This window comes from Esox lucius, chromosome 22 (genome assembly GCF_011004845.1).
Source record: "Esox lucius isolate fEsoLuc1 chromosome 22, fEsoLuc1.pri, whole genome shotgun sequence".
In the NCBI taxonomy this organism is placed as follows: Eukaryota; Metazoa; Chordata; class Actinopteri; order Esociformes; family Esocidae; genus Esox; species Esox lucius.
The window spans coordinates 9,951,808-9,964,104 of record NC_047590.1 but is presented as its reverse complement, the minus strand read 5'-3'; the positions used below and the strand labels follow the sequence as shown (position 1 = coordinate 9,964,104).

Here is a 12,297-nt window from a genome sequence, read left to right as displayed (position 1 = left end):
CATCTGTGTATTTAAGCAACTTGTATAAACATGAACTTTCCTTCCCTGTTCTTTGGCACTCTTTCTTCCTACTCCCCAGTTCTACACCTCTCCTCTTAGCTTTACTCTGTCCTTTCTTCAATCTATCCAAATGTCTGCTTCCCAAATCGCATCCCATTCCATTTGTACGCCTCTGAATTTGTTATCAGGAGAATAGGATGCCAATTAGGACAGAGCCCACTAATGAAGTTTGTCCTACTGCTCTGCCTCTGATATCTTCTGCTTGATAGTGTCCTCTAGTGTTTATATTGTGTAATCACAGGCCAGTTTGTGCACCAGAGACAATGGTAGCTTAGTAGTACGTGCAGGTCCACAGCCTAAAAGTCAGTTTTATTGATTGTTAGGATTATTGAAGAGATACTAATGACAGACATAATCACAAAGGTGGAAAAGGGCAGAACAAACACTCATTCATTTTAAATGATGTAACACCCCCAGAATGACAACCCAGTCATACAAGCACTAATAGCCTACAACTGCAAACAATTTCAAGTATTATCCTTCACATACTGGTGTTTATTATCCAGGATCATATTCATTCCCGCTTAGTGCTCCGGTGGTCCTGGGCTTGTGAATTCCCAGATTCGGGTGTGAATAAGCAAGAAATCCAGGAGTTCCCCAAACCAAAATCCTGGGAGGTTTGGGAAAGCAGGACTGGACTAGACCATGAGACGAGAGCCAGGGATGTACCGGGACTCTTTCCAGATGTTGCTTTGTCCACAGTTCGCCGTATTCCTCTTGCACTGGTAACAGCGGCGGAACCGCTCACACTGGTCAACCAGCAGACCACTCCCAGACCTACCAGGGAGAGAGGAGAGGGAGAGGAGTGTGAGGGAAGGAGAGGAGAGGGAGATACAAGATAGGGGAGAGGGCTATAATGTGTGAGAACGTGGAGATGGTTTCCTCGACTGGATCAAATGAATGTGAAGCTTGGTCCTGTGAATGGTCACTGTACAAATGAAACACGCAATCAGACAGACAACCTGTATGCAGAATAAGTAACTTCAGACAGCATGGTAAAGACCAATGACTACCAGTATGTACAGTATGTAGTGAGTCCTGACACTTGGGCACCTCCATAGTCGATCTCATACAACTGGCTAGCTCACCACTCTGTCTTATAGTGCTTAACTTGATCAGCAGTCTCAAGTCTCTTCTACCCTGAAACTCCTGATAGGTGGGAACAGTGTGGAGGCGGAGCTTTCGCCATATTGCGTCCAACCCCCTTACAGGACAGACATTTTTTTATTTTTTAACTGCTGCACCTGATGAACTCCCTCTCCTCCAAGTCTCGTTGGCGTTTCAGTTCGGCGCTTCGGCTCCAGGTGTCCTCCAGAGAAGCCCGGAGGTTTCGTAGCTTACAGAAGCGGTCGATGCGGTCTTCTATAAGCCTGGCATGAGAAAGGGAGCGAGAGCGCTGACAATGCACGGACAGGATGAATAGAAAAACACATCTTAAAATAGAATGATACATCTACATTGCACACGTTCTTCCTTTTTCCTCATTTCAGTTTACGAACTCTTGTTCAGGTCAATCTTTCTACCACTGCCCCCTTCCTCCCCGTCTCCCTTCCCCTCGCCCCTCCCCGTCTCCCTCCCCCACGCCCCTCTCCCGTCACACCATCCCTCTCACTCCTTCTTGTTCTGGTTGAGCATGTCCCTCTCACTCCTCAGCCTGGCGCTGTGGTTCAGGAGTTCCATCTGTCTCTTGTGGTTTGTCGTGGCCAGCTGTTCCTGGTAGACCCTCTCGGCCCGCTGCCTCTGCTCTGCCAAGCCAGCCGGGGTGCAGTCCGGCCGACCGAATATAGGGCCATCCGAGTCGGGCTGGCGGGCAGGCAGGCCTGGGCCCTGGTTCTCCACCTGGTCAATGGTGGTTCAATTAGGCCATTCCGTTTTGTAGACCATCACTATCACCAGTATGTTTTGCAGTGTACCTCCTTGCCATTCGAAATTACGTGTCATAAATATTGCTCCTTTATTTGACCTCAGAAACCTCAGATGAAAGGACTTATTGGTCAGTTTCCCTTCTCCCTCCCCTATTGGTCAATGTCACCCTGCCTGCTTTGAGTGGTTTGGTCTTCCTGTCTGTCCCTGAATGAGTGGGAGCCTCACTCTCCTGTTTCCTTTGTCTTTATGCAGACTGGCCTGCTTTTCCTCTACCTGTACAACACAACACAGTCAGATACACCTCCACCTGTACAACACAAGAAATGGGAATCAAAACCCAATACCCTGGCATTAACCACCCTTGTAAGTATATCTTAACCTATAGTATTTATGGTAGTGTATTCTCTTACCTGTAGTATCTATGGAAGGGTATACTCTTAACTGTAGTATCTATGATAGGGTATAATATTACCTGTAGTATCGATGGTAGAGTATACTCTTACCTGTAGTACCTATGGTAGGGTATACTCTTACCTGTAGTATCTATGGTAGGGTATACTCTTACCTGTAGTATCTATGGTAGGGTATACTCTTACCTGTAGTATCTATGGAAGGGTGTACTAAACCCTGTACTGTAGTATCTAGGGTAGGGTATAATATTAACTGTAGTATCTATGGTAGGGTATACTCTTACCTGTAGTATCTATGGTAGAGTATTCTATTACCTGTAGTATTTATGGAAGGGTATACTATTTACTATAGTATCTCTGGAAAGGTATACAATTACCTGTAGTACCTATGATAGGGTATAATATTACCTGTAATGTATCTATGGTAGGGTTTACTCTTACCTGAAGTATCTATGATAGGGTATAATATTACCTGTAGTATCTATTGTAGGGTATAATATTACCTGTATTATCTATTGTAGGGTATAATATTACCTGTAGTATCTACGGAAGGGTATAATATTACCTGTAGAATCTATTGTAGGGTATAATATTACCTGTAGTATCTACGGAAGGGTATAATATTACTTGTAGTATCTAAGGAAGGGTATAATATTACCTGTAGTATCTACGGAAGGGTATAATATTACCTGTAATATCTATTGTAGGGTATAATATTACCTGTAGTATCTACGGAAGGGTATAATATTACCTGTAGTATCTACGGAAGGGTATAATATTACCTGTAGTATCTATTGTAGGGTATAATATTACCTGTAGTATCTACGGAAGGGTATAATATTACCTGTAGTATCTACGGAAGGGTATAATATTACCTGTAGTATCTACGGAAGGGTATAATATTACCTGTAGTATCTACGGAAGGGTATAATATTACCTGTAGTATCTACGGAAGGGTATAATATTACCTGTAATATCTATTGTAGGGTATAATATTACCTGTAGTATCTACGGAAGGGTACTCTGTTTTACCTGTTTGTCCAAGGCTTTCTGATAGCAGCTAATATTCTTCTGTTTCTGTCGGATCTGCTGGGCCTTCTGTTGAGCAATTCTGAAACACACAATAGCAATTCAGTCTCACACTGTCGAATCAGACACACACCTTGAAGCATCAGTCACATACACTGAAAAATCAGTCACACACACTGAAGAATCAGTCACGCACACTGAAAAATCAGTCAAACTGTAGAAACACGGTCAAAACAGAGCAATTCCCTGTACAGTGTACTGCTATAATAAGACAGAGGAGGAGTAAAGGGAGAAGAAGCACTACTTACTCCTGTGCCAGCTGGACCTGGTGTAGGCGGTCGATGAGCTCCTGGTCCTGCTGGGTCTGCTTCATCTTCTTCATCCTCCACTCCGCCTGGGCCTGGAGGTCCTGCAGGTAGTGACACTGCTTGGGGAGCCCCGGGGGGGTAAGAGGTCGCCCCTCAAAAATGTATGAAGTCTGTGGAGTGGATGGGAAGGGTTGATCATTGGGAAGAAGGTTAGAAATCAGTCTTAAGTATCCACCATCTTTAGTAAGATTCTTAACTATCCACCATCTCTGGTGAGCTCACTTGGAACTGGGAGGAGCGAGCTGCCTTCCTCTCCTTCATGGCTTCAGATACACCCAGGTTGAATGCTGCCACCTTCTGGTTGTTCTCCCGAATCTCTAGCCTGTCCGCCTGATACACACACAGACAGACATCTGCTCGCACTGTCATCCTCAAAATTCGGTTCTCTCCTCAACTCCTCCAAGTATTTTTCGGGTAAGTATCCTTAGGGTACATATCCTTGGAGTAAGTATACTTAGGGTACGTATCCTTGGGGTAAGGACACTTGGGGTACATATCCTTGGGGTAAGGATACTCGGGGTAAGTATGCTTGGGGTAAGTATACTTGTACGTATCCTTGGGGTAAGTATATTCAGGGTAAGTATCCTTGGGGTAAGTATATTCGGGGTAAGTATCCTTGGGGTAAGTATATTCAGGGTAAGTATCCTTAGGGTAAGTATATTCAGGGTAAGTATCCTTGGGGTAAGTATATTCGGGGTAAGTATCCTTGGGGTAAGTATATTCGGGGTAAGTATCCTTGGGGTAAGTATATTCAAGGTAAGTATCCTTGGGGTAAGTATATTCGGGGTAAGTATTCTTGGGGTAAGTATATTCAGGGTAAGTATTCTTGGGGTAAGTATATTCGGGGAAAGTATTCTTGGGGTAAGTATATTCGGGGTAAGTATTCTTGGGGTAAGTATATTCGGGGTAAGTATTCTTGGGGTAAGTATATTCGGGGTAAATATTCTTGGGGTAAGTATATTCGCGGTAAGTATTCTTGGGGTAAGTATATTCGGGGTAAATATTCTTGGGGTAAGTATATTCGGGGTAAGTATTCTTGGGGTAAGTATATTCGGGGTAAATATTCTTGGGGTAAGTATATTCGGGGTAAGTATTGTTGTGTCAACTACCACAGAACATATGCCACAACTCGTTTGAATAAGCTGTGTTCTCAATGGAGAGCATTGTGTACACATTTCAAATTGTATGCAACTTTTAAAATGTATTGCAAAACAAGCTAATTTGGTTTTGATCACTATTCCCATGTTTATTTGAGGATTCAACCCGAGTTGTAATTGGACTGATGATGTTTGAGTGGCGGACTCTTATTTTATGAAAGAGGAGGAGAGGGTGAGCAAAACCAATTGGGATTCTCCCAAAGATGAATCTTATCTGATGTCTACAATTCTGCCACAGATGAATTCTAGCTAATCTATAGAATTGAGAAATGTAGATTCAACATTATACATTTTTAGAATGAGTATTCTGTCAATTTATCCATCTATCAATAGGATGACAGAATAATCTTTTGAAAAATCATACAATAAAAATATGTGTAAAAAAATGATCTCACTGTCATTCTTCCTGAAACGAGGGCAAGGTAGAGATTATCATCGGGCTCACCTGCTCCCTCTGGAGGTAGTACTGGTCTCTGCGCTGCTCGTTAAGCAGAAGTGACCTCTCCTGCTCCTGTTCCTCCCTCAGCCTCTCCTCTGATAGATACACGGGGATGTTACGCTGGGCACGTTGCATGCACAGGTAACACAGTTCCTGTAGGGGTTACAACACAGGTAACAGTTTTGATGGGGGAAAATCTAGATTTTTTTCTTTACTGTGTTTTATTATATGCACAGGTAGAACACGTTCTCCACAGGAAATTCAGGGGAGTCTCCAGGTGGGTCCTACACATACACACCTGTCCAGCCCGCGTGTGGGTGATGCAGGGCATATCCAGGAAAGAGTACCTGCTCATCTCCTCTTTCTCCTTCACAGCACCCTCCAGTGGCAGGATGGACACAGTGTGCCTGCAGGACATTACAAGCAGGGACATGGTCCCCAGTGCTGGGTTAGCTCTCAGCTCCTTGTTTGTACAATAGTTCTGTTACAGTTCTTTGTGTTTGAGAGCCACATCTCCTGTGTGCTGTTTTCACTGTGTCTTGCTTATTCTGTTTTTTTTTTCTTTCTCATATGTCAAAATGAAGTTCAGTGAACGCTCTGCACTCTGTATACTTTCACAATAAACTTATTTGAAAGCAAAGCTTTGAGCAGACACAAAACACTTCTGAGGTAGCAGTCCCAAACCAGAGCAACCTATTCACTACAACGTGCACTCATTTTGACCAGGTAGTATTATGCTGTGTAGGGAATAGAGTGCCATGTTGGACGCAGGCCTGCTTTCCTTTTAATCAGACCAGCAGTACTGAGGCTCCCAGGGGCCCGGGGACCCAGGGGCCCGGGGGGATGAATTACTGTTTCATCTTACCAAGCCCATTAGTCCATCAGTCTGCCTATTCTTTTCCCCCGGTGCGCCCTGTCCCCTAATGAATGCACTAGTTCTGAACCCAATGGGCCCCTGGTCAGAAGAAGTGCGCTGAATAGTGAATAGTGTGCCATTGGATACTTCGGCGTTCGTATGGACGGAGGGAGGTCCAGGGGACGGGTCTAGTTTCCGAGGCCATGGCCACAGGGGGTAGCTGATAAACCTCGGTGCCCTCAGGGCCGGCTCTCTGAATGGTCTGGCGATGACAGGTCCCCGCTAATGGGAATAATGGGAACCCTACTGGCGTACACTGTGCACTGCTTTGACCAAAACGCCATAGGGGCCCTGGTCAGAACCAGTGAACTAGACAGGGATTAGGGTGCCATTTGGGAGCACGGGCAGACAGCGTGCATCTTTCATGGCGCTTCGGCATCAGGACAGTAACACAAGCACCGCAGATTGCCCCCTCGGGGTGTGTCGAAATAATAACCAAAGTGCACACTCCAAAGTGTGCACTTGATCATCGCTTCTCAGAGGTCTAAAATGCACTGGACGGGAGACGACCGAGCGTTTCGTAGACCCGGTCAGTGCCTTTCAGATCAGCGGAGGTTGGATCAGAGAGCTATAACTTGCGTCTTCAGGTTATTAGTCAGGGCAGTCATCAGGAAAGTGTGGCATTAATAAAACACAGGTTTCCTCAGTGGTGTTCTATTACATATGCAATCTGTTGGAGGCTGAGAGTTGTTGAAGAACAGACTAAAAACAGTTCCTTAAATAAGCTACTATTGTAAACAGAGTAGGGTGCCCCATTCCTTATGGATCCCGTCCTAAATATTGTGTTACAATGGGGACCCTGGTCAAATATAGTCCACTATCAAGGGAATATGGTGCAACATGGGACACATTCTGACTGGGGTCAGAACAGCAGATCACAATAACAGCACCTGTCAGTTTTGCTCTCTGCACGAGGCCTGGGCTCCAAGTCATCAGGGAGACTGATCCCACTGACTTTGGCCAGGTCCACAGTCTGCCTGGTTCTGGGCCGCGGAGTCACCGGACACTCTGGGTACACACGGAAAACAAGCCGTTTCAAAAAATTATTGGTGGTTTTCCTGGAACCAGGATGCAAGAAACAGGAAATCGCCGACACAGAATGTTGGGGAAATGAATGGACGAGCTCTGTGAGACTGGGTACCGAGACGAAGCTACTGTATGAAGGAAATTATATGTTCTGGATTGCATCTTTAAGGACTGTCATTGACTGATTTGTCAATGCATGTTGAAGTATTGTTTCATATTTCAACAATCATTCTCCATTTGCAAAAGATACGACTAAAATATAACATCATTATAACATACGACTAACATTATAAATCTGAAAGCCATTTTAATCCACCACTCCCTCACCATTCCCCTGCTTCTGCCCCGGGGCATCCTCTCCCCGGTCCTTCCCCGGCTGTTCAGGGGGGATCCTGGGAAAGGTGATGGTGTTGCTGGGCCCTGGTTGCTGGTTGCTGGATAACCTCCCAGATAGTATAGAGTTGCTGGTGCCAGGTCTCTGAGATAAGAGTAAAAAGGAGATTGGCACTGAGGCAAATGAAACGCACTTAAACACTCTTAGATGCATCCTTTTCCCCTGTCCCTGTCACTCCTTATCTCCCTCTGGTTCACATACAGACAGAGACCCTCTACTGACATTGGACAGGGCCCAGAGTAGCCTGCCGCTGCCGTCCATGTTCCTGACGAAGTCGCGGTAGAACTTCATCTTTACTTTGCTCTGGCAGAACGACAGCTCTCCGATGCCGCGGAAGGTGAGGAGCGCCGAGCGTCCGGTTGCCACGGCACGCAGCAGCAGCAGCAGGGTCTCCCGGACACAGCCCTCCACCACGCCGCGCTCGAACGGACTCTCCACCGACAGGGCTGTGAAGTTGAGCTGGACCAGTGGCACGTCCCCTGCTGCGATGACCGACAGGCAGCACATTCCTCGTGTTAGTGTAACGGACTCTTAAGATGATTAACTCGCTTGTCCGAGACCTAAAGATTTGGTTAGTTAGTTACCCTGGGTCCTGTATTGCCCGGGGGCATTGGCGAGCCCCCAACTTATACAGATTAGTCACATTAAACGCCAGCACTGACAGGTATGGAATGGGAATCATAGTCCCCACTAGGATATTAAAATGTAAAATGCATGTGTGTGTTTTCAGGGTGGTTGCGGTTGGTGGGTGGCCCTTTGGTTGATGCTTGGCAATGTGGGTGGATTGTTTTCCTGCCTGTTGGGCCCTGTCTGGGGCCTCCCCCGGATAGGGCCACAGTGTCACTGGACCCCCCTGTCTCAGCCCCAAGGTCTTACACTGCTAGATTATTGCGCCAGGGGAGTAGGGTCAGTACTCCTTCTCCACTATAAATATAGATCTAAGGAATGCATTTTCAAATTTTCCTTGTCTCCTGCCCTGTTTTAAACTTAGGAGGACATGAGGTCTTGGCCCACACCTCCGGAGTACCAGGCTTGAAAGACTTGTTGCTGTCCCTGCACAAAGTCCCCCTGGTTGTGTTGCAGATCAAGACGATACCTGACGATTTCAGCTGCCACTCTGCTGACTCCCCCCCACCCCAGCGTTTTCCCTGTCCTTGTCCATCTGGTCATGCTTCCGACCTGGACTAGGTTTAATAGACTCTGGACTTGGCAAACATGCATATATTAATTATTACAATTTGTACTCTTAATATGTTCACCCAGCCCTGCTCAACCCCCTGAGCCTGGTTCCTCTCAAGGTTTCTTCCCAAATTCATAGGGAGTTTTTCCTAGACACTGAAATTCAATACTATTGTTGCTTGCTCCTTGTTTAGTAAAAGCACTTTGTGACACCTGCTGATGTAAAAATATATAAATAAATTTGATTGATTGATTGTGTTATTTGTCATGCTCTTGTGTGTGTGTGGGTGTATGTGTATATTTTGCAGATCGCTCTTCACCTGCAGACAGGGGTTTGACCTGCTTGAGGCCATGTGCCTGGGCCAGTTTCTCAGCGAGCAGAAAGATGGGCCTCTGCATCAGAACAAACTTGTTGCCCACATCCAGCTTCTGCTGAGAAAAGGTGAAGGTTCCCAGGCCTGCGATGTAAACTCCCTAAAAAGACAAATAGACACAACATCATGTCATTGTCTGAGCTTTTTACATGCACTTATAAGGTCCTGGATAACTTTCCTTGCTGAATTAGTCTGTCACAGCTGAATAAAATAATTGGCAGCGCATGTCAATGTCAAATCTATGTTAACTACAAAATAGTACATTTAAGTACTGATGTTCTAACATATGGCCTTAGAGTAATCTCACCTTTTGCAAAGTCATCTGTCGTTCCACGAAAGTTGACACGTTTGACCAAATATTGTCGACATCTGGGATAAAATTGAGCTTATTCAGATCAAATGTCTCACAGTAAAAATTGCTATAACAACGCGAGCAAAATATGCATTGTGAAAATGTAGATTAGCTAAATATTGGGGGCATAGCCAGTGGTCAAGAGTGCTGGACCAGTAAATTAAAGGTAGCTTATTCTAGTCCTCGAGCTGATGAGGTAAAATAATATAAATGTAATGCAAAATATATATTTCCTAGTCAAAAAAGTCCTTTAGTGATCTGGAGTCTTATTTTAGCTCGAATATTGGATTTCTTCTTATATTTTTATAATAGAAAATCCAGTAAGATTTCTAATAGACTTTTATTACATTAGTTTTTACATAAGATTCATAAGATTTACATAAGAACGGTTCCACATCATGGTTTAACTATCACGTTTTTTTTAACAAGGAATATTTGTTTACTTGAATTTTCTAGTTGAATATATTTTCTACTGCAATAGACCTATAATATACAATACAAATAGGCTAGCATATGTGTCCTGTCCTGACCGTTTTCAGAGAGCTGGGATAGGGTTGTAAATAAGTTCCTCTCCGCCTCGGACACCATGGATAAAAAGTCGGTCATCTTGCCAATTCGAAAAATAGTTCCGATTATCTTTTTTAAAAGACAAAAGGAAATAACACTATGGGGTTTCAGTTGAGTGCAGGGTCTTCAAGGTTCTGCGCCTCTGATAGCCCATTACAGTGCTTTTCCTCGGGTAATAAATCTGCGGGTGCAGGGAACTCGACCATTCACCAGCTTGTTGCTACGAGCGACGTAACAATAGACGCACTGCTTGCACCCCCGCAGCGCCAGGCGTTTGTACCAAAGGATCATTACAACGTTGTTTCGCAATATGGTCTTCCTTCCAAAAGCGAATAGGCCTTTATATAGACGGTGATGATTACTTTATTTATTTTTAATGTACCCGCATTTCTAATAACAAAGGCCTAATTAAGTAGCATAAGAAATTGAGTGTGATAAAAACCTTCAATTTGAGTCATTAATCTGGATTTTCAAAAAAAATTACACTATGTGTGAGCAAAACCCCGAGAAACGTGAGTAGTAGATCGTGCTCGACTGCGTGGCAGTCAGTGCTGTTTTGCGAGAGTATATCACACGCGGCCATGGCTCTGGTCCGTGGTCCCCATAAGACGCACCAACCAACCACGCAACGACCCCTACGCTAAGCGCTACACGACCATGCCGTCCGTGCATGTCTTAGAACAATGTTGTTCAAACTATGTTTCCAAGACAAAAAACTACGTGCCATTTAAAAAGAAAATGTAGCTCAAAACACTAATAACTTTGTTGAAACAATATCATTACCGTAAACATACATTCCAAGCAAGTTCCAAGCAGAAAAAAAGAAAGTTAGTAAGTCTTTTAAAAGTCCCAGTAGAAAAAAAACATATCCTTTGCAGTCAATCAATTATGATTATAAATTATAAACTGAAAATACAATTATCAAAAGATCCAGAATAATGGGAATTGGAATTGTTTTTGTACACATTTCACCAAGCTTTGTCTTAGAAAACAAATAAAATATTGCAATACATATTTCCTGATGCAAAATTGCAGGACTTAGTGCTAACATCACAGTCCAAATTCCATGCCTATTCAAAACAGTGGATGGTCTGCATGGTTTGTAGATGTCCTACTGGTAACCACAAAACACAGTCCCTAATAGAAATAAGGAAAGATGAATACAGTGGATGGACTATTGCAGGGGTTCACTGCTATCCGGCCCACTGCTATCTCAACAAAAACTCCATCTTTTCATTTTATCTTTTAGAATGAAGCAAACAAATGGCAGAAAAAAATATGCTGTCCATTTAATTGTAATAAATAAGATAATGATTATTATTGCTTAGAGACATACAGCCCTTCTCTGTTCTGTCCTTCCAGGCCACTCCAAGGAGCAGGTGAGCAATGATAGGAGCCTCATGCATAGGCGGGACATGACCCCCCCCCCCCCCCCCAGCCTGGGGAAAACTATGATTTGTCCCCCCAATATATAAATGTAAACATAACTATGTAATTCAATAATAGTAATAAGACGATACAATAAATATGAGGCAATGAAAGCCCTTGTGCGGAATACAGACAACAACAAAAATCTGACACCCACGCCCTTTGCCTCACAGTGGTCTGATCCACTGCCCCCTAGCATTCAGCAGTGGCACAAATCTGTATAGTAATCTCTCGTTGGTGGTTGACTTTCTGTACGAATGTTAGACATTTCTTTACTTCTACCATTCAATACAATAAAAAAAAAATCTAAACATCGCGAGCCATTTTCTCTGCATTGAATTACAGGTCAATTGTTATGTTAGCTAGTGGTTAGCTTTTGTTTGCTAGCAAGCTACAGTAACATCAACCAGGCAGCTTTTGCAGCTGTTTGAATTTGAGTCAATAAGGGAAGCTTGCAGTGCAGTGTATGTAGTGTTCCTTAGCTGGCAAGGTGACAGTGTTCGTGTCTACCGTATGAAAGGTACTCAATGCACATAGCTAACATGAGGAAAATCCAGTAAGTTTGTTTTATGTTGGTAGGGTTCGCACACAATAGTTACATTTGTAGAGCTACAGTAGCGAGCCAACCGATGGTGCAAACTAAAACAGTAGGCTATTAAAGCACTACTTTTAGTGTCCCCCTCAAAAATTGCTCTTTAGAAAATGTTATGTAATTGCCCCCCCCCCCCAAAC

The 12,297-nt window shown here is 44.0% G+C and overlaps 1 protein-coding gene across 2 annotated transcripts; it reads right to left on the bottom strand.

The window, feature by feature from the left end:
* Window positions 1–350: 350 nt before the first annotated feature.
* Window positions 351–10,345, bottom strand: LOC105019938 (coiled-coil domain-containing protein 81). Of its 2 annotated transcripts, XM_020042148.2 has the most exons (15): window positions 10,101–10,345; window positions 9,526–9,587; window positions 9,165–9,318; window positions 7,888–8,147; window positions 7,599–7,749; window positions 7,136–7,253; window positions 5,628–5,736; window positions 5,336–5,482; window positions 3,956–4,063; window positions 3,674–3,843; window positions 3,369–3,447; window positions 2,098–2,199; window positions 1,673–1,899; window positions 1,305–1,430; window positions 351–837 (listed from the first exon to the last, which is right to left on the bottom strand). In XM_020042148.2, the coding sequence occupies exons 1-15, from the start codon at window positions 10,174–10,176 to the stop codon at window positions 699–701; spliced, it is 2,028 nt and encodes a 675-aa protein (XP_019897707.2). In that variant the 5' UTR covers window positions 10,177–10,345; the 3' UTR covers window positions 351–698. The 2 variants fall into 2 exon arrangements, with proteins under 2 accessions (XP_019897707.2, XP_034145532.1); XM_034289641.1 differs by lacking the exon at window positions 2,098–2,199 and having other exon boundaries at window positions 3,938–4,063.
* Window positions 10,346–12,297: the final 1,952 nt, after the last annotated feature.